General features: G+C 41.0%; 1 protein-coding gene across 2 annotated transcripts in view; it reads left to right on the plus strand.

The window, feature by feature from the left end:
- AGBL1 (ATP/GTP binding protein-like 1) overlaps positions 1 to 23,267 on the plus strand; it is a 920,262-nt gene that overhangs the window by 518,433 nt on the left and 378,562 nt on the right. For both annotated transcript variants that reach the window (XM_010832175.1, XM_010832176.1), the window contains 2 exons: positions 4,964 to 5,095; positions 12,701 to 12,877. In XM_010832175.1, the coding sequence (XP_010830477.1) occupies positions 4,964 to 5,095; positions 12,701 to 12,877 (309 nt within the window). The remainder of the gene's footprint in view (positions 1 to 4,963; positions 5,096 to 12,700; positions 12,878 to 23,267) is intronic.

Raw genomic sequence — 23,267 nt, forward strand, 5'->3', positions numbered from 1 at the left:
GTAGCTTCAGTTGTGTCCAACTTCTTGCGACCCCATGGACTGTAGCCCACCAGGCTCCTCTGTCCATGGGATTCTCCAGGCAAGAATACTGGAATGGGGAACACATGTATACCTGTGGCGGATTCATTTTGATATTTGGCAAAACTAATACAATTTTGTAAAGTTTAAAAATTAAAAAAAAAAAGAAAATATATTGCTGATTATTTTCTGTATTAAATGAGTCAGACTATTTCTGTTTTCAAAGAAAAAATTCCCCTTGTGCAGGTATGTGTTTAATCCCTTAAGCGAGTTAATGAGATCTTTATAATTCAATTTTTCCTGTTTTCTAATATACTCTGAATTTTACCTAATTGTATATTAATATTTAAATGACATAAAACTTATGAAAAAATTTAGAAACAGGCTTTTAATATGTTAAATCTTTTGAAACTGATGGAATATGTTAAACTGTACTAAATATTGTGGATTCATGTCATTTCTCTTTAGTTATAGACATGATAATGAACAATAAACTTTGGTAGGAAAAAAAAAAAAAGAACACTGGAGTGGATTACCATGCTCTCCTCCAGGAGATCTTCCTGACCCAGGGATGGAACCCATGTCTCTTATGTCTCCTTCATTTGCAGGCAGGTTCTTTACCACTAGCTCAGCTAAGAAGCCCATTCTTCCCTCAGTTATCCTCAATTCTGTATCATTAGCAAATCTGACAAGCACCTTCAGTTACCTACGCTGGGTACTTAACTTATTCCATAAAGACTACATTTCTAGAAACTAAGGAACAAATGTGAGGAAATACCTCAACGAAATTCTGGGACTTCTGTCTCTTTGAAACACAGACGTGTGTATGCATCCTATTTTAGTGTTAAGTACACAGATTACATCTCTACAGCTTGGTAAATTCTCACAAAATGAACATACCATGTAACTGTCAAGCAAACCAAGAGACAGAACACCACACACAACCCAGACACCAGGCCATCATGCAATGTCCTCCTACCCTCAAGCATAGACATTATTCTAACGTCTTTCAGTGTAATAGTTTTGCCTGTTTTTGAATGTCATATAAGGAAGTCATACGGCTGTGCTCTTTCACATCTAGCTTGTTCTTGCATTCTCAATCCTGGATGGTATTTTGTTGAATGATTATAGCACAATGTATTAATCAATTCTACTGCTTACAGATTTAGGCTAAGAAAAATAATGCTGCTGTGTATGGGTTGGCCAAAATTTTTGTTTAGGTTTTTTCCTTAAGATGGTACAGAAAAACCCGAACGAACTTTTTGTTCAACCCAATATATTCTTGCTATCTTCTCATGCCCAATGTATGCATTTCTGTTGGGCAGGTTCTAGAATACGTGTATATTCAGCTTTAGAAGACATTCCCAAATTGTTTTCTATAGTAGCAGTATGGCGACATAGTCCCACAAGCTGGGTTTGAGAGTTCCACTTCTGCTGTTTTCTTTTCATGATGTTACGAGTCCTAATAACACATAGATGCAGTCGCGTCTCACTGTGGTTTTATATTTCCTTGATATCGATTGAGGTTGAGTACATTTTCATTTGCTTAACAGCCATTCGGAACTTCTTTTTTTGTCCATTAATTGTTGTTTTCTTATTGATACATGTATACATTCTCGATGAATCACTTGTTGGATATCTATCTGCAGGTATATTATTTCACTCTTTGGTTTGCCTTTTCACATTTCTCCTGGTGTTTTTGCTTCAAAAAAAATTCTCAATGAAATGTATCTAGTTTTTTAATGTTTTTATTTATTTTTAGTTCTTATTTTCGTCCTCGTTAAGAACTCTTTCCCAGCTCCAAGGTCAAACATAGTAACCTATGTTACCCTCAAGTGACTTTATTATTTTATCTTCCATGTTAGGATCTATAATTTATATGGATACTTTTTAACATATTATGAGGATAAATATTTACTTCTATTTTTCTATATATTTTACCTGGGGATTCAAGCCTCCTAAAACCATCCTTTCCCACTGCACCAGTGTGTGAACTCTGTCATGAATCAAGTGACTGTGAGACTCTCCTTGGAATATCTACTTTTCTCTATTGATCAATTTATGTATTATTTTACCAATAATAATGTCTGTTATTCTTATGAGTTTCATGCTTTTATGCTATTTTAAATACTGTTTTCCAAGGTTTTTTGTGATCCACACAATCAAAGGTTTTAGTGTAGTCAATGAAATAGAAGTTAAGTGATTTTCTGGAATTCCCTTGGTTTTTTTTATGATCCAGCAAAAGTTGACAATTTGGTCATTTCATATTTCATGGCATATAAAATACTGTTTTAAACTTTAGGCTTTTTGGGTACATTTATAGTATTTATAAATGCACTTGATTTTTATATGTTGACATTCTTACCTGCAATTTTGCAATAATTTGTATGTATAGATTTTTTATATTCTGCATTTAGCAATCTTTATATAGGGAGATAAAAGACAATTTTATTTATTCTTTTAAAATCTTATACTGTTTTTTTTCTCTTATGTTTATTTTTCTTTTCCTTCAATTATACCATCAATTACAATTGAATCTTAGTGCCAGGTCTTTTCCTGAGTTCAGGGACTAAGCATAATATTTCATCAAAAATTATACTATTAACTGTTTTTTAGGTAATGGTTCTTAGGTTAAGGAAATTCTGTCTGTAAATGTATATGTTTTTACATTTTTTATTTTTATGCAATTTTATAGATTACTTTCCACATACTGTTATTACAAAATATTGGCTATTTAACTGTGTTGTGCAATATATCCTTGAGCCTGTCTTATAAGATTGTTTGTTACTTTTTGATCCTGTATGGGTATTGAATTTTATCAAACATTTTCATGCATCTATTATGATTATCATATTAGTTCTTTCTTTAGTCTATAAATGTAGTGAATCACATTGAATTATTTTTGATGTTGAAACAACCTAACTTTGCATTCTAGATTTTAACTAAATATTATACTGTATAATTTTTTCATTTTTGTTTTGAAATAATTTTAGGAAAGTTCCCAAAATAGACAATACCCATATATACTTCCCTTGTGGATCAGATGGTAAAGAATCTGCCTGCAATATGGGAGACCTGGGTTCGATCACTGAGTGCGGAAGATCCCCTGGAGCAGGGAAAGGCTACCCACTCCAGTATTCTGGCCTGGAGAATCCCGTGGACAGAGGAGCCTGGCAGGTTGCAGTCCGTGGGGTTGCAAAGAGTCTGACACAACTGAGCGACTAAGCACACGCATACATACTTCATCCACTTTCCCCTAATGCTATGCTTTGCACAATTATGGTACAATTATCAAAACTGAAGGTTAATATTGGAACACTGCTATAAATGAAATGACAGAGTTCATATGGGTTTCACAAGCTTTGCAGACCAATTTTTTTGTTTGTTTCAAGATTAATTCACAATCCTCATCATACTTAGATTTCATATTTCCTTAGTTTCTCCTCTGCAAAAATCCCTTACACATTCTTTGTCTTTCATGACCTCAATGATTTTAAAGAGTGCTAGTCATTTTTAAACTTTTCTTCAATATGAATTTTGTCACCGCGTCTGTTATTGGTGATGTTTACCTTGGTTACTTGGTTAAGGTAATGTCGGCCAGATTTCTCCATGGTAAAGTTATTGTTTTTCCTTCTGTAGTTAACATCTTGGAGGAGAGATTTTTGACACTATGCAAATAACCCTTTTGCTCCACAAATCTTTCTCATTAATTTTGGCATCCATCTTGCCAGCAATTATTAAACGGTGTTCTAATGGTGATTTTCTATTTACTTCATTTCTTCTATATTTATTAATTGGAGTTTGTATGGAAAAACTGTTAAAGGTGATTTCTTTTTTTTTTTTTTTTGAGATACAGTTGCTTTACAATGTTGTGTTAGTTTCTGCTGTACAGCAAAGTGAATCAGCTGTATGTGTACATATGTCCCCTCCCTCTTGAGACTCCCTCCAAGCCTCCCCCCATCCATCTAGGTCATCACAGAGCACCGAGCTGAGCTCCATGTGCTATACAGCAGGTTCCCACTGACTCTGTTTTACACATGGCAGTGTATATATGTTAAACTCAACCTCCCAGTTCGTTCCACCCCCTCAATTTCCCTGTGTCCACCCATCCATTCCTTACCTCTGAATTTCTATACCTGCCCTGCAGACAGGTTCATCTGTACATTTTCCTAGATTCCACAAATAAGTGTTAATATATGGTATTTGTTTTTCTCTTTCTGATTTTCATTCTACATAATAGATTCTTGGTCCTGCTACATATAAAAGTTCTAATTTAAAACACTCCCTAACACCATACACAAAAATAAACTCAAAATAGATTAAATATAAAACCTGACACTGTAAAACTCTTAGAGGAAAACAGACAGTACACCCTTGGACATAAATCACAGCAAGATCTTTTCTGACCCACCTCCTAGAGTAACAAAAATAGAAAGAAAAATAAGCAAATGGGACCTAATTAAACTTAAAATCTTTTGCACAGCAAAGAAAACCATAAATGATATGAAAAGACAACCCTCAGAATGGGAGAAAGTATTTGCAAACAAAGCAACTGACAAAGGATTTATTTCCAAACTATATGAACTGCTTATGAAGCTCAATATAAAAAAATCAATCTAAAACTGAGTGGAAGATATAAATAGCTATTTCTTAAAGGTTATTTCTTATTTCCTCTTCTGGTTTGGACTCTGTCTCCTCCCTCATCATAAGAAAACTTCTCAGAAGAGCTTTACATGAATTATATTTCTTTACATCCTGTTTGACCCTGAGGTCCTTCCAACCTAACTTCATCCTTGATAACTCTACCTACAGAACTCTTGCTGAAGTCGACAGTGGTCCCCATGTGTCTGGTTCTGCTAAGTAAACAGTATTTACCTAAGAAAGTTGACATTTTAAGCATATAAGAAACTAGCAGATTTAGCTTCTCTTTCTTTGGTCATTGCAGGTCTTCTGTGATTTCCATGGCCACTCCCAAAAGAAGAATGTATTCCTTTATGGCTGCAGCATCAAAGAGACCTTGTGGCAAGCAGAGGCTACTGTAGGTACATCGAATCTCTCGGAAGATGTCAGCTACCGGGTAAGTCATTAGGGGGAATGACATAAAAATATTTGTGTCCAGATTCTTGCCTTTGAGACTTGCCTCAACCATTATTTTCCTGAATAAGCATTTTGATTATTTTAACTATAGGATTATAGCACATGCAGGTTGAAGGCATGTGTATCTTTTCCTCACTTTTGATGAATAATGTCTTTCTACCTGGTTACTTTCAATTTTTCTTTTTCCTGTATGATGTGATATAGTGATAGGAAACCTCATTTTAATTCCTGACTTTGCAACTATTAACTGTGTGACTATGATCCATTAACATCACCTCTCTGAACTACCACTCTGTCACCTGTGAAACAAGGATAATGAAAACACTGCCCCTGTTATGTATTTACAGAAGGAACAAAATGATACTGAATTGGAAAAGATCTTAAATAAATATGAAGGGATGAAAAATATTAAGGCATTTCACCATCCACATTCCTCTGTGTGAGCATACTATAAAAAATAGACAGTGATCCACTGAACCTAATTCTCTTTTTTTCTGGGTTCCAGTAGCTAGAGATCAACTATCCCCACACTGAACCCAGATGAGGTCAAGGAGGGGAAAGGAAAGAAGGACTTCTTCCTGTTGGGATAAAGTAGACAAGTTTGCTGCTTACTGGGTATTAGGAAGACATCGAAGAGGTCAAGTTATCCCCCCCCCAAAAAAAATAAATAAATAAAAATTGGCCTTTCTTTCAAATTTATACAGGAAAAGGAAAAAATGACTTGTTGGAAAAACCCGATTCTCCTCCTCTGTCTCTCTCCTTTCCTTTTACACAGAACGCTTCATTTCTCACACTGTTGCTTAGTTGCTAAGTCATGTCTAACTCTTTGTGACCCCATGGACTGTAGCCTGCCAGGCTCCTCTGTCCATGGAATTTCCCAGGCAAGAATACTCTAATGGGTTGCCATTTCCTTCTCCATGGAATCTTCCTGACCCAGGGATAGAACCCATGTCTCCCGCATCTCCTGCGTTGGCAGGCAGATTCTTTACCATTGCACCACCTGGGAAGGCCATTTCTGACACTGCTGAGGATCAGGTATTTGCATTTTCCCCTCCACCAGGCAATTCTGTGACAACACCTGAGTGTCTTACAATTTAACTGAGTTCTAATACTGTCTACCTGGAGATAACATCAGATCTCTCAGGTTAAGGGCTCAGTCCCAGGAGACATCCCCCCACTTCAGATGCCAGTTGCAAGTAGTAAGTCCCCAGGTTACCCACAACTCCTGTCTGACTCAGCTACAAATCAAGAGTTTCCATGATCTCCTTCCCTTTGGGTCTGATTATTTCCTAGAATAGTTCATAGTATTCAAAGGAACACTTACTTACATTTCCCAGTTTAGTTAAGGATATGCTAAAGGATACAGGTTTTTGACTTAAAACAGTGTACAAAGTGAGAGTTTCCAGTTAAGTTTCATTGAGGACAAAATGAGGACTATAGCTCGGGAGATAGGACTCCAGATAATTCTGCAAAACTGCTCCAGGGAGGCAGGAGGGAAGGTCAGTATATATGTGATTTTAGTGAAGGGGTAATACATGCAATCAAACATCTTTTTTTTTTTTTTTGCAGAAGTTTTCTGCTAGTCACGAGGAGAATCGTCACCATAAAGAATTTTATAGTGCTTTTCTAGATATGAGGAGATACAAAAATTGAGTCCATAAAATTGCAGTAGCTCATGATTTAACCCTTGTAGAACTGGATGGCAAGTGGCAAACTGTCACTGACAAGATAAACAGCCATTTGAAAAGATATATAGATATGGGAGGGTCCCAAGTTTCTGTAAGTGTGGAGTCGCAGTGGGGGTACATTACTTTCCAGTGTGTGGAAGGCTTCACCAACCTGGAAGCTCCCCCCACTTGCATTCTATTTGGATTTTATGGAAACTTCTTCACATGGGCTTGATCATTTATTAACTCCATCTCTAATCTTTCACAGAGAAGTAGTGATCAGCCCTGATCCAGGAGTGATTCAGGAGCCCACCCAGAGTCCCCTTATTAGAAGAAAATATGCTCCTGTTATTCTTATCACATAGGAATTTACAAGTGTTTTAGGAATCTCATATCAAAACTGGGAATGAAGAGCCAATATATATAGTTCTTACTGCAATGACGATATCACAATTATGATGGTACCAACCTCTTCTTAGGGGCTTCCCTTGTGGCTTAGATGGTAAAGAATCTGTTGCAATGCAGGAGACCCAGGTTCAAGCCCCACTCCAGTGTTCTTGCCTGGAGAATTCCATTGACAGAGGAGCCTGGCGGGCAACAGCCCATGGTGCCACAAAGAGTCTCTTGCAACTGAGAGACTACACTTTCACTTTCAACCACTTATCATTCTGGATATATGAATTTACTGAATATGAAATACCTTCAGGGTTAGTGAGTATGAAAAGGGGGAAAAAACCCACCAAACTTCTATCTCACCTGAAAATACTTCCCGTGTCCTGAATTGCTCCCCCCTCTTCATTCGTGCCTATTAGAAGCATAACTGCTATTGATCACTAGAATTCCCCCAAGGCTATTAATGCAGAAACTGCAGCTTATCTTCCATGTCCTATTTACTCTAAGGCTCAACCAGAGTACTGGTGATAAACCTCAAGAAGCTTAACTGCATAATCTTACTTAGAAAACTAGCTTGGATTAAAACATTTCATCTTACCAGATCATGCTGACCTATATAAAATTATCTCTTATGAGCAGTACATCTTGAGTTAAAGAATCTATACTATCCAGCCTTAAATATAGAGTCACCACGAATTTTTGCTCTCTTTTTCCAAAAAAAAGTTAACAATATTCATAGATAATGAGAAAACTTGTGTCTTTTCCCGGGTGGCACAGTGGTAAAGTATCCATCTGCCAATGCAGGAGACACAAGAGATGCAGGTTCTATTCCTGTGTCGGAAAGATGCCCTAGAGGAGGAAATGGCAAACCACTTCAGTATTCTTGCCTGGAAAATTCCATGGACAGAGGATTCTGGTGGGCTACAGGCCATGGGTCGAAGAGTCAGACATGACTGAGCACACACACACAATAAAACTTACCCCAAAGACTTGTGATGATTAAATGAATTAATGAATGCAAAATGCATAGTAAGCATTCAGTGAAAAGCTATCTAGGAGAAGGCAATGGCAACCCACTCCAGTACTCTTGCCTGGAAAATCCCATGGATGGAGGAGCCTGGTAGGCTGCAGTCCATGGGGTCGCCAAGAGTCGGACAGGACTGGGCAACTTCACTTTCACTTTTCACTTTCATGCGTTGGAGGAGGAAATGACAACCCACTCCAGTATTCTTGCCTGGAGAATCCCAGGGACTGTGGGGCCTGGTGGGCTGCCATCTATGGGGTCACACAGAGTCGGACACGACTGAAGCGACTTAGCAACAACAACAACAACAACATCAATGTTTGGGAAACTGAAATTAGGTTTGAGACACAGAGAAAGTGTCTGGGGAAGAGTCGAATGTCCCGAGCCTTCTTTCCCTACTCAAGCTGGGGGATCCTAGGAATCATTGCAGTAAGTCTCCAGTGGATCAATTCATGTGTAGAGTTCATCAATTTCCTAATCATTTAAAAACAAAACATATCAAACCACCTCCAGTTATCCTAGCTATCATCATCTTCATTGCTCACCCTGACCTAGATCCATCTATGTAAAATCAAAAAGGAAATAGAAAGACTTTACTGTAAATGAGATGGTGTGGCACCCAGTATTTAATGAATGGATAAATTGCCACTGTAGAGGTGTAAAAGGATGTTCCCATTGCACTTTGTAAATTTCATATCCTCCAGGCTCCAAGGCTCCAGTAAAGGGATCATAGATTATGGAGTTTTCCAAATTCACGCCATTAATAGAGTCTGTGATTTTTTGGAGAGAGATTATACTAGCTAAGAAAAGAAGATTCACTTAATTTAAGAAAGGAGAGATCATTTAAATGATGTCAGATTAAACTTTTTGCAACAAGGCAAAGCATTGATAAATTGAAATTATATTCAAGTATTCTCAATCACTTTAGTTGATAAAATAAACCTACCTAAGGAGGCAAAAAAGTTGTACGCAGGAAACTAAAAGACACTGATAAAAGAAATCAATGATGACACAAAAAAATGGGGAGATATACCATGTTCTAGAATTGAAAGAATCAATATTGTGAAAATGACTGTACTACTCAAAGCAATCTACACATTCAGTGCAATCCCTATCAAATTACCAATGGCTTTTTTCACAGAACTAGGACAAAACATTTTACAATTTGTATGGAAACAGTGGCTGACTTTATTTTTTGGGCTCCAAAATCACTGCAGATGGTGACTGCAGCCATGAAATTAAAAGACGCTTACTCCTTGGAAGGAAAGTTATGACCAACCTAGATAGCATATTAAAAAGCAGAGACATTACTTTGTCAACAAAGGTCCATCTAGTCAAGGCTATGGTTTTTCCAGTGGTCATGTATGGATGTGAGAGTTGGACTATAAATAAAGCTGAGCACTGAAGAATGGATGCTGTTGAACTGTGGTGTTGGAGAAGACTCTTCAGTGCCCCTTGGACTGCAAGGAGATCCAACCAGTTCATCCTAAAGGAGATCAGTTTTGGATGTTCATTGGAAGGACTGATGTTAAAGCTGAAATGCCAATACTTTGGCCACCTGATGTGAAGAGCTGACTCATTTGAAAAGACCCTGATGCTGGGAAAGATTGAGGGCAGGAAGAGAAGGGGATGACAGAGGATGAGATAGTTGGATGACATCACTGACTCGATGGACATGGGTTTGGGTGGACTCCGGGAGTTAGTGATGGACAGGGAGGCCTGGTGTGCTGCGGTTCATAGGGTCGCAAAGAGTCAGACATAACTAAGCGACTGAAGTGAACTGAACTGATGGAAACAAAAATGACCACAAATAGCCAAAGCAATCTTGAGAAAGAAAAACATAGCTAGAGGGATCAGACTCCACGACTTCAGACCATACAAAGCTATAGTTTTCAATACAGTATTGTACAGACTCAAAACTAGAAATGTTCTCTATTTATGTCTATTTAAGCAGTCATTTAAAGGCTTAGATAAGCAGATTCTATTTTTTCCCATGAATAGTTTATGAAGTACTCCCTATAAGCAGCACTGATCCATGTGCAGAGAAGATACAGACCTGCTCTCATGGAACTTCTAGGCTTCAGAAGAGATTGCAAATAAGCAACTAGTTACATACAGAAAATTATGATGAACACTTTAAAGGAAAAACACAGTGTGAGGGATCATGGGAAAAGAGGGACAAGAATAATGTGTACTAAGTCGTGTATGACTCTTTCGGCCACGTGGACTGTAGCCCACCAAGCTCCTCTGTCCATGGAATTTTCCAGGCAAGAATGCAGGAGTGAGTAGATATTTCCTACTCCAGGCGATCTTCCCAACCCAAGATCGAAACCACATCTCTTGTGTCTCCCACTTTGGCAGGAGGATTCTTTACTGCTGGTGCCACCTGGGAAGCTCCAAGAGTGGATGAGTGAGTGAGTGAAAGTCTCCCAGTCATGTCCAACTCTGTGACTGCATGGATTGTAGCCTGCCAGGCTCCACTGTTCATGAAAGGCTCCTCTGTTCATAGAATTCTCCAGGCCAGAATACTGAAGTGGGTAGCCATTCCCTCCTCTAAGGGATCTTCCTAATCCAGGGATTGAACCCAGGTCTCCCTCATTACAAGTGGATTCTTAGCGTCTGAGCCACTAGGGAAGCCCAAGAATACTGGAGTAGGTAACCTATCCCTTCTCCAGTGGATCTTCCTGACCCAGGAATTGAACTGTAGACTCCTAAATTGCAGGAGGATTCTTTACCAGCTGAGCTACCAGGGAAGTCCCCAAGAGTGGATAGATTAAATCAATTAGGAGGAATTGGAGAAACTCTGAGGATAACATTTATACTTCATTTCCCTTAAAATTATGATGCTATAGGTCTGAAGCCTATGTAGGAACTTAGAGATCATAGTAAATTACATTAATAAACACATTAATATATACTTATGTCCAATGTTTTTATAATTAATTATATTAATCCTTATATTAATCTGATAGCTATGTTAAGCATGGGGACAGTAAGAACCAGAGATATTAAGAGATTTGCTCAATGTTCTAGAAATAAACAAAAACTGCATTTCTTGAAAAATAGTTCCTTAATTTACATTCTCATCCATTTGTTCTACTTCTCCAGCTTCTCCCAGCAATTTGTCCAAAGGCTGACATTATACCATTTCTTATCTAATCTGTATACTTTTTTACTATGTGCTAATTTTTGGAGATTTTGCTAACACCGAAGTGAGAGAACCCTCTGTGTTCATATCACAAAAGTTCTGAACTGTCTAAATGTAGTATTGGTATACTGTCAACTCTGGGATGCCATCCTTGGGGTTTGGGAAGGTCCAGGGACTAGTTGTCCCCTCTCTTTAGATAGACTAGGGTCTATTGATGCCTTCTGGCTTCCCTGGCGGTACCGTGGTAAAGAACCTGTCTCCCAATGCAGGAGAGGCAAGAGGCGCAGGTTCGATCTCTGGATCAGGAAGGTCCCCTGAAATGGAAATGGAAACCTCCTCCAGTATTCTTGCCTGGAAAATCCCATGGACAGAGTAATCTGGCAGGTACAGTCCATGGGGTTGCAGAGAGTCGGACATGACTAAAATGACTGCACACACGCACAGGACATACGGTTACCTTCTAAATGGAAATTAAGTGACCTCATGTGGTATGTACGAATCCAGAGAGTATGGATTTTTATAAGTTTTATAATTGGCCCGACTTCAGATTTATAGATCAGAGGATGAGATTGAGAAGTTCATTTTGGCAGTTATACTCTTTCAGGAAGAAAAGTAACTGTATATGTGCTCCTGCTTAAGAAGCACCAGTGGTCCGTATGTCTGAGATAAGTGAAAACCCAGCCAGAAGACAGGGAGTCTGGGTTGAGCCACTCTCTAAATTTCAGGTCCCTGTGAAGTCTGTGGCTTCCCATGGGGCTCAGCACAGTAATGTATGAGGCTGGGTATATGTTGCAACAGTGGTTCATAGTGATGCAGGAAGATGAGGTTGAAAGATCATAGTCTTTGGAGTTGGCCATGTTGGCATTTGGATCCCATCCCACCCACTTTGTAGTTGAACTTAAGCTAATTCTTTCTGAGTTTTCTAAGCTTCAGTTTCCTCATCTTTAAAATGAATAAAAGGGGCTTCCCAAGCGGCACAGTAGTTAAGAACCTGCCTGCCAATGCTGGAGACCCAGGTTCGATCCCTGGGCTAGGAAGATCCCCTGGTGAAGGATATGAAAACCCACTCCAGTATTCTTGCCTGGAGAATCCCATGGACAGAGGAGCCTGACGGGATATAGTCAGTGGGGTCACAAGGAATCAGACATGACTTAGCAACTAAACAGTAACAATAACTACAGAAAAGGATTAAAAATTGGTACTCAATACTTAGAATTGATATAAGATTTATAGTTGCATATATTAAGTGTTTGATATATTGAAATGCTTAATACTAAGAAGTTATTATTTTTTTTAATGATGCATAGATACAATCCTCTGCAACTCACCATACTTTGATTTTCTTAATTGTAGACTCTTCCCAAAATCCTTGATAAACTCGCACCAGCGTTTACCATGAGCAGCTGCAGCTTCCTTGTGGAGAAATCTCGGGCGTCCACAGCCCGGGTAGTGGTGTGGAGAGAGATGGGGGTGTCCAGAAGCTACACCATGGAGAGCAGCTACTGTGGTTGCAATCAGGGTCCCTATCAGGTATGTGAGGCTGAGGGATACCTCTGCTTTCTGTCCAGCAGCAATGCACCGTGATGGAGAGCTATTGCATACCCATTGATCCTTCTGTCTAGTCTGAAAGAGGAAGAAGTCTCCAGGAAAGTCTGGCCTAGCACCCTTGATCTTGCAGAAGAACTAGTTCAATGAATGCTTTCCCTGGCAGCACAATCTGTGTTGATCCTGGAAGCAATCTGTGGCTGCCTGCTGATTTGGTATTTCAATCGTCTGCCCTCTCTGGCGAGTGGTAGGGAGCCACCTCAGACAGGCACCCCTGCCTTTTATGGAACCTCTTCCTGGCCCTGTTTTATGTATGAGAACATTTTCTTTCCTTTTGCAACACGCAGACCAGTCCCCGATGCATCATCAAAAAAGGCATAGCTCAGGGCGTCGATATTGTCGAGACATATATGGTTGGGGTTTCTCTGTCTTTTGTGTTCAGCCGCTCTCTGTTATCCTGCTGTCGCAGAGCAGACAGAAGTGTGTGCCTGATGCAGGTCTCCCCGAGATGAGCGGGCCTGGGACTCGTGTCTTAACGGTGAAGGAAAGGGCTGGAATGAATCATATTCTTCCTACAGCTGTATTATCTGTATGAGCAGCTGGGTAGCTCTGAGAGCTGCTTGTCCCACTCCCCGACTAGAGGACCGTAAATAAGGGGCATGGTGACAGTGCCAGGGCAATAGCCTCTTCTAAATGTGTTAGGCAAGATGACAGACTACTCCTGGGTGACTTCTATTCAACCCTAAGTGTTCCTGGACCTTGCCAGCGTTAAAGCCCACCGCGTTGGCTTTGATCCTCTCCTGGAACCATTAGGAAGCACTTGGCATCTCCATGATCCGGTGCTCGTAGAAATCTGTTAGCCATCAAAGGCAGTTCAGGGAGTGACAGGTGGGTGATGAACATTATCTAACTTCCCATCTGCTCAGAGATACTTTTCAACATAGGGCTCCTGACCAACCAGTTTGACCTATCAATTGTGTTAAATCGTCAGTTTGTCTATAAACAGTGGCCTGAAGAATTGTTTTTATTACTGAATTAATAAACGATGAGAATGAATTAATCTTTATTTACAAACATCAATCTGATTCAGAGTAAAGACCTCCCTCTTCCAATTAATGGCAGTACATTGCTTGCCTGTATTAACCTCTATGTTTCATGTATGAAATGCAGATACTATTAAGGATTCCTCTCCTTCCTGATAACCCTGGAGGAGGAAATGGCAGCCCACTGCAGTATTCTTGCCTGGAGAATCCCATGGACAGAGGAGCCTGCCGGGCTGCAGTGCATGGGGTCACTAAGAGTCAGACACGCCTGAGCGACTGAGCACACACTCATGCTCCTTCCTGCCAGGCAACATTTTTGTAAAGGTCGAAAGAAAATACATAAACAAAAGTACTTGGAGGGTTATTGCATTAGGATTCTGTTCACTCTCTTGACATTCAAAACCCATAGATAGGATTGGGTAAAAAAAAAAAATTCTGGACTATTGTGACTCAAGAAGTTACGCTTCTCGACTTGTGCCTCTCTCGCCATATGCTTCTCGATGGAAATGGGCCAGTCACTTGTTTAAAAGACAACTCCATGCATCGCTCACAGATTTATTGGATTGGTGACTTTCATTGACTTTGTTTCTCCAAGCACCAATTCAGGCTAACAGCTTCTAGTCACATAAGTATCAGTGCCATTCACAATAAATCAGCCAGACACTCAAAAGCGCTTGGAGCTGTTGTTTGAAAACTAAGTGACTCATAGGTTGAGGCCCTCACCAACACTCCATCTTTCAGGCAACACACACGGTGTCTGTTGGAAATGGCAAACAGTGAAAGAAGCTCTCCCAGTGGGATGGCTTTCAGATATGGACTCAGCATTGGTGCTGTGAAATTTTCCACATGGCCTTTGCACGGGGTCTCTATAAGGAAGCACTGAGAAGGAATGGGCTCAGAGAAAAGTCCTAACAGTGCCAGACCTGGCTTTGCTTTCAAGATCCTATTCTGCATATGAAACACCTCTCTGAAAGGACTGGTTTTCCCTTTCCCTTTGTTTTTCTGCTCTTACAATTGTTGTTGAGCAACTGAGCAGAATTGCAGACTGAACAAGAGGGTGGTGAGTAATTTTACATATTGGGGGGCCCCTGGGGAGAGGAAGTTAGCCCAGAGTTGGGTGTTTCGGTGATTTTTGTCTGAGGTATATAATGAAATCTATGAGCTGTAAAGCTGTATAGAAATTTCCATCCTGAGCATACTGCAAATGACTTTTGTACTTTGAGAAGCCGAATCCCAGTTGAGTCCTGAGGTTATTATTCTAAGGTCATCTTTCCACTTTTTTTTGTTTAGCATTACCATTTATCCAAAGATGGAGGGTGCTTAAACACCCCCATGAGGGACATTCCTTCCTTCCTTCATAAGAATATAAATATTTTTGTAGTTTCTCTGGTTAATGCAGCTTTAAAGTAGTTCCAATCATTTCTCCCAGCACACTAAGTATCTGATTTGATAGTACTGAAATGAAATATCATTTCTTACAGTGACATTTATGTTGGAACAACACTGAAGCATATAAGCTCTCACCTTCTAATCATTATTAATACTATGATATTTTCCCTTCTAGTTTCCAGTCTATCGTTGACTAATGTTGAAAAAAAAATTCTCCTGTTTTTTTTTTTCCTTTTGAAACATAGCCTGTACTGCTAGGTTATATGCTCTGATCCATAATTTGTATTTAATATGGAGGTCCCACCCACTGAGAGATTTACTTGTCTTTGGACTGGCCCAAAGCTGTGGAGATTGTTGAGAGGAAAAGCCAAAGTGGAATGATGCATCCTTTGGAGGCTTATTTTTTAAGTCACTCAGCCTATGTGGACAGCTGTGTGCTTTACACTGAGTGTTTGTGACTGGGGGTCACATGCATGGTGTGTTTGCATATTCAAAAGCTGATGACTGGGTCCCGGGGGCTGCTGGTGGCTTAGGAGGCTAATGTGAACACTCCCACCCAAACAGGCTGTTGACAGGCTCCTTGGCAGTGTTGCTGACTCCTGGGATGGCCAGGAGGGTCTCAGTCAGAGGAAGGACAGAAGATGGGTGACTCAGCTGAGGTCTGAAGAGTGACTCAACTGCATGTTGACAAGCCCTACCTGCCAGCCACTTGCCTTGTATTGTGGACTCCCCAGCTATCCATCCTCTTTACCACCAAGAGAGAGATATTTCAGGAGCCCCAGCCTATTCAAATCATAGTACTGCCCATTACCCATCATCGTGTTTAGGAAAAAATCCAAACTCCTCATCATGAGGGAGGCCAACTCCTCACCATCAGTGTGAGGCCTTTGACAGCCTCCTCATTCATTATTTTTAAAGATTTTTTAAAACTCTTTTTTAACATTTACTTTTAACTGAAGAATACTTACAATATTGTGTTGGTTTCTGACATACATCAACATGGATCAGTCATAGGTACACATATGTCCCCTCCCTCTTGGGCCTCTTTTCCACTTCCCACTCCCTCCCATGCCTCTAGATTGTCAGAGAATCCCAGTTTCAGTTCCTTGAGCCATACAGCAAGTTCCCACTGGCTATCTACATATATGCTTAGAATCTATGTTTCCATGCTACTCTTTTTTTAAAAAGATTTTTTTGAATGTAGATCATTTTTAAAGGCTTTATTGAATTTGTTACAGTATTGCTTCTGGTTTAGGCTTTTCGGCTTTTTGGCTGTGAGGCAGGTGGGATCTTACTTAGCTCCTCGATCAGGGATTGAACCTGGACCCCCTGCATTGGAAGGTGAAGTCTTAATCACTTCCCATCCCTCCTCATTCACGTTTTTATACCCAGTGTCTTCTTTAGTATGGAATAGGTGTTATGTATGTGTGTTGTCTCACCAATAAATGGATAAGTGAATGAATAAATGGTGATTTCCAGGTAGGGTCAGATGATTTTCCTCTGTCCATGGATAACTAGAAAAAGGAGATGAAATTCCCACCATGGTCTAAATGTGATTAGAAGCTATTCTAAAATTTGACTTTAAGAGTTGTAATTCATGGAAATGGAAAGTGTGTGGGTGAGACCGGGAAATGAATAAGAATGCAACTCAGACTTCTCAGGCCTGTCACTATATACTTGATTTAAGAGCATCTAATGATTCGTTCTCAGAGTAAGGCAATTCTAGTCCAGGTGTGAAACTTCACATGGCCACATTCTAATAACAGATGAGGATTAGACAGGAAGACATCCACCTGTGCATGTGGAAGAAGCTGCGAGGCACCTCCTACATCCCCCTGGAGAGATGCTGATTCCCCATTGGCTCACAGCTGTGTCCATCACCAGAAATTGCCTAGAGCTGGTAGAAGCTGCTTTGACCAAAGCCCTGGCTTCTCTGTGTGAGCCTGCATCCCACGGCTGGTCTATGTGGGGGTACAGTGCCTGGCCCAGTTGGGAAAACACCAAAGAGAGGGACATTCCAGCTCCAGAAGTCCATGTAGGGTCATCTGGGCCTCAGCTGCAACTGTGTTGAAGCTCAGCTTCCTCCTCAGCCCAAGTCTGCTTTTCTCACCACTCACAGGTGGGATTATGTCATGTATCCCCCTTCTCTTGCAAATCCTTCTGCAAAACAGCTTTTAACAGTATTTCACAAAGATTTAAATTAGGAAACATAAATGTTGGAATGAAGTACCTAAGCTGTTGAAGATAGGTTGATAGGGATGAATTTCATATAAAAATTAAATCATCTCAACTTGGCTTTCAAGGCTCCCAGTGCTCTCTTATTCAACAGCCCACTCTGTCCATGTGGTTTCCCAGGCAAGAATACTGGAGTAGGGTAGCCATTTACTTCTCCATGGAATCTTAGTGACCCCGGGATAGAACTTGCATCTCCCACATTGGTAGGTGGGTTCTTTACTGTGGAGCCAACAGGGAAGCCCCTCACACTGGTGGTCTACTGCTGTGTGGTCCAGAAGGGAGGTTGAGTATATTGGTTTCCCATGGCTACTTTATGAATTACCAAAAATGAACAGGGCTTCCCAGGTAGCTCAGGTGGTAAAGAAACTGCCTGCAATTCAGGAGACATGGGTTTGATCCCTGGGGTGGGAACATCCTCTGGAGAAGGGAATGGAGCCCACTCCAGTATTCTTGCCTGGAGCATTCTTGCCTGGAAAGAGGAGCCTGGAGGGCTGTGGTCCATGGGGTCACAAGGAGTTGGACATGACTGAGTGACTAACACTTTCAGGGGCTTAAAACAGCACATATTTATTCTGTAACATTCCTGGAGACGAGAAGTTCACCATTCAATTCAGTTCAGTCGCTCAGGCATGTCCGACTCTTTGCGACCCCATGAATCGCAGCACGCCAGGCCTCCCTGTCCATCACAATCTCCCGGAGCTCACTCAAACTCATGTCCATCGAGTCAGTGATGCCATCCAGCCATCTCATCCTCTGTCATCCCCTTTTCCTCCTGCCCCCAATCCCTTCCAGCATCAGAGTCTTTTCCAATGAGTCAACTCTTCGCATGGGGTGGCCAAGGTACTGGAGTTTCAGCTTTAGCATCATTCCTTCCAAAGAAATCCCAGGGCTGATCTCCTTCAGAATGGACTGGTTGGATCTCCTTGCAGTCCAAGGGACTCTCAAGAGTCTTCTCCAACACCACAGTTCAAAGCATCAATTTTTGTGCACTCAGTCTTCTTTATGGTCCAACTCTTACATCTGTACATGACTACTGGAAAAACCATAGATTTGACTATACAGACCTTTTTTGGCAAAGTGATGTCTCTGCTTTTGAACACACTATCTAGGTTGGTCATAACTTTTCTTCCAAGAAGTAAGTGTCTTTTAATTTCATGTCTGCAGTCACCATCTGCAATGATTTTGGAGCCCCCCAAAATAAAGTCTGACACTGTTTCCACTGTTTCCCCATCTATTTCCCTTGAAGTGATAGGACCACATGCCATGATCTTAATTTTCTGAATGTTGAACTTTAAGCCAACTTTTCCACTCTCCACTTTCACTTTCATCAAGAGGCTCTTTAGTTCTTCTTCACTTTCTGCCATAAGGGTGGTGTCATCTGCATATCTGAGGTTATTGATATTTCTCCCAGCAATCTTGATTCCAGCTTGTGCTTCTTCCAGTCCAGCGTTTCTCATGATGTAATCTGCATAGAAGTTAAATAAGCAGGGTGACAATATACAGCCTTGACGTACTCCTTTTCCTATTTGGAACCAGTCTGTTGTTCCATGTCCAGTTCTAACTGTTGCTTCCTGACCTGCATATAGGTTTCTCAAGAGGCAGGTCAGGTAGTCTGGTATTCCCATCTCTTGAAGAATTTTCCACAGTTTATTGTGATCCACCATTATGGGGTTAGAAATACCATGTTTTCTCTGAAAGCCCTAGGAAAGAATCTGGCTGATGGCTTTCTCTTCACTTCTGATGTTTGCTGGCTTGTAGACGCATCACTCGAATCTCTTCCCATCATCACCTGGTCTTCTCCACTTGTCTGACTCTGTCTCCATGTCTTCTCTCCTTTTCTTACAGGAACACCAGTTATATTGCATTTGGGACCCACACTCCTCCGGTATGACCTCATCGAAACTAATTACATTTCCAACAACCCTATTTCTGGATCAGGTCACATTGTGCAGTTCTTGGAATGACACTGATTTGGGGGAGACATTATTTAATCTAGTGCACTGGGTCAGACAAGAAGGTACAGAATAGTTAGATCTAAGAACCGAAAAGAGGTTTTTATTTATCTTCATACTGCTGTGCTGTGAAGCCCAAACAGATGATCACCAGTCTTGTTTTCACGATCAAGAACATGAGAAGTTTTAGATTTTCTTGGAATTTCTTGGAAGACAAATTTGAGAGCTATGCCATAGATAATTAATTCTTTAAAAAAAAATATTTTTATTTATTTTTTAAGTGTCTGAGCCACCTGGGAAGCCCAAATTATTTTCACTTTTCTTTTAGATAATGAATTCTGTTTAGTGCTGGTTGAATATTATAACATACAATGCCCTTAAGGCAGCAATAATAACAAACAGTCTATGTTGTTTACTGTGTGTAAAACCTGGAAAGGCTACCCACTCCAGTATTCTTGCCTGGAGAGCTCCATGAACGGAGGACCCTGGCTGGGTATAGTCCATGGGGCTGCAAAGAGTTGAACACGACTGAGCAACTAACACACTCCACCAAAATCTTTGGTAGCTGTAAGTTAATCCATTTTTTTGATACTGCAGGGTAAAACACTGTCAATTTGTTTTATCATCATCACCACTGTCATCCTTGTTTTACTAATTGGGATACTTAGGCAGAGTGGTTAAGTAACTTATTCAATGCCATGCAGTTAATAACTTTTAGACTTAAGATTCGGAGAAAGCAATGGCACCCCACTCCAGTACTCTTGCCTGGAAAATCCCATGAGCGGAGGAGCCTGGCAGGCTGCAGTCCATGGGGTGGCTAAGAGTCGGACACGGCTGAGTGACTTCACTTTCACTTTTCACTTTCATGCATTGGAGAAGGAAATGGAAACCCACTCCAGTGTTCTTGCCTGGAGAATCCCAGGGATGGGGGAGCCTGGTGGGCTGCCGTCTATGGGGTCGCACAGAGTCGGACACGACTGAAGCGACTTAGCCGCCGCAGCAGCAGCAGCAGCAGACTCAAGATTTGACTGCACATATGTGTGGCCCTGGAATCTTTGCTTTTACCCACCCTACTTTCTGCCTTGCTGAATGACATTGGTGGAAGGAATCCTGGGCTTGGGAAACAGGTGACCCAGCTTCTGCTTTTGGCTATCACTAAGGAAATCTGCCCTTCCCAGGTAGTGCTAGTGGTAAAGAACCGACCTGCCAATGCAGGAAATGTAAACGACGTGGGTTCAGTCCCTGGGTTGGGAAGATCCCCTGAGGAAGGAAATGGCAACCCACTCCAGTACTCTTGCCTGGAGAATCCCATGGACAGAGGAGCCTGGCAGAACGCAGTCCATGGGGTCACACAGAGTCAGACACAACCGGACGGCTAACACTTTCACTTTCAAGGAAATCTGCAACAATGGGTATGGGTTTCTTGTCTATAATAAGAAGACATAATTAGAACTAAGACATGGGCATGTGGTGGTGGTTTGGTCGCTAAGTTGAGTCTGACTCTTTGTGACCCCATGGACTGTAGCCCACCAGGTTTCTCTGTCCATGGGATTTTCTAGGCAAAAATGCTGGAGGAGGTTGCCTTTTCTTTCTCCAGGGGATCTTCCTGAACCAGGAATTGAACCTGGGTCTCCTCCAGGGAAGACCGAAGACATGGGCATGGTCTCTGGTAAATTGTGTTTGAAATAGGCAGCCTTTGATGATTATCCATGGGGCTTTTGGGTTACCTAGACCAGGTTGACTTGGCATGATTTTGAAAGCCCTAAAAATCTTCAGTAACCACTGCTGGGCATGTGATTTTTCTAATGGGAAACTGCTGTGCTTTTATAAGCACCAATTAGCTATTTGTGAGGAGGAAATAGCAGCCCACTCCAGTATTCTTGCTGGAAGAATCCCTTAGACAGAGGAGCCTGGTGGGCTACGGTCCATGGGGTCACAGAATCAGACACGACGGAAGTGAGAAGCAGCAGCTACTTGTCAGGAGCCTTTGTTCATCCATCCTGTCCTTTCACACCCCTTCATCCATCCTGACCTGTTTCTTTGTTGGCCTTTCCTGAGTAAACAAAAAGACTCTGGAGGAATGTAACACTATGAACCGACAGCTTTCTACCAGCGGGGAAAATGAGGGAAGCAGAGCTAGTCTTCAGTGAAACAAGCTATTGAAGTTTGTATCAGACAAGTCCCTGCATTGCTTCTACACTCATTTTCCTTTCTGGTGACTGCTTTCCTTGTCGTGTCAGGGAACTACGGTTCTCACACAGCTCTTTGGACTTGACTAGTCTTTATTTGAGGACACTTCTCTTCCTCAGATGTCCTAAACTGAAAAATTGCCCCCCTGTCAGGGAATACACGTACATTCTTTCTCTCTCAACCAAACACATTTATGTGTACATATCATATGTGTACGCACATATTACCTATCAGTGGTTCCCCATAAATTCATACAGGAAGTATGGCTGATTTAAAAAAAAAATTATTTATCTTGGTTTTTTTTTTTTTTTTTTTCATTTTTTGACTGTGCCAAGTGGCATGTAGGATCTTGGTTCCCCAACCAAGGAAGAAACCTGCTTCTGCTTCATTGGAAGAGCAGAATCTTAAACACTGGACCACCAGGGAAGTCTCAGCTTATCCTTTAGTGTGGGTGTCTGTGTTAGACACCCAGGCTTCCCTGGCAGCTCAGACAGTAAAGAATTTACCTGCAGTGCGGGAGACTTGAGTTCAATTCCTGTGTCAGGAAGATCCCGTGGCCAAAGGAATGGCTACCCACTCCAGTATTCTTGCCTGGAGAATTCTATGGACAGAGGAGCATGGCAGGCTGCAGTCTATGGAGTTACAGAATCAGACACGACTGGGCGACTGACACACTGTTAGACACTGATTTCCAAGGAGACCTCTGCACTACGCAGTCGTAACTTTGAGACAATTACCTGACCTCTACGAGGTTTAGTTGTAAAAATGATTTCCTCCCCATTCCTCCCTATGCAGATGCTGTTAAGACTGAATGAACAAATGGCTGTAAAACACGGATCTTTATTTTTCTAGTAGACATTCATATTTTTTTTAACCATCTGTACTATTATTGATGGTATGTAAAAAATTTTAATGATTACTTTCTCTTTTAATTTTAAATAAAGACACCTCGGCTCTAACTTTTACCCATAATTGTCTTATTCAGATCTTAATTAGAACCTTTGGGGTTGGAGATTAGGTTATCTGTGATTTTATTAACTTTGCTATGAAGCCATGGTTGAGAATCATAGATTTTGACTTTTACTGAGGCTAATAAACGCTGGACTGGAAGAAACACAAGCTGGAATCAAGATTGCCGGGAGAAATATCAATAACCTCAGTTATGCAGATGACACCACCCTTATGGCAGAAAGTGAAGAGGAACTCAAAAGCCTCTTGATGAAGGTGAAAGTGGAGAGTGAAAAAGTTGGCTTAAAGCTCAACATTCAGAAAACAAAGATCATGGCATCCGGTCCCATCACTTCGTGGGAATTAGATGGGGAAACAGTGGAAACAGTGTCAGACTTTATTTTGGGGGCTCCAAAATCACTGCAGATGGTGATTGCAGCCATGAAATTAAAAGACGCTTACTCCATGGAAGGAAAGTTATGACCAACCTAGATAACATATTCAAAAGCAGAGACATTACTTTGCCAACAAATGTCCGTCTAGTCAAGGCTATGGTTTTTCCTGTGGTCATGTATGGATGTGAGAGTTGGACTGTGAAGAAGGCTGAGCACCGAAGAA

The sequence above is a fragment of the Bison bison genome, unplaced genomic scaffold (genome assembly GCF_000754665.1).
Source record: "Bison bison bison isolate TAMUID 2011002044 unplaced genomic scaffold, Bison_UMD1.0 scf7180017860443, whole genome shotgun sequence".
NCBI lineage: Eukaryota > Metazoa > Chordata > Mammalia > Artiodactyla > Bovidae > Bison > Bison bison.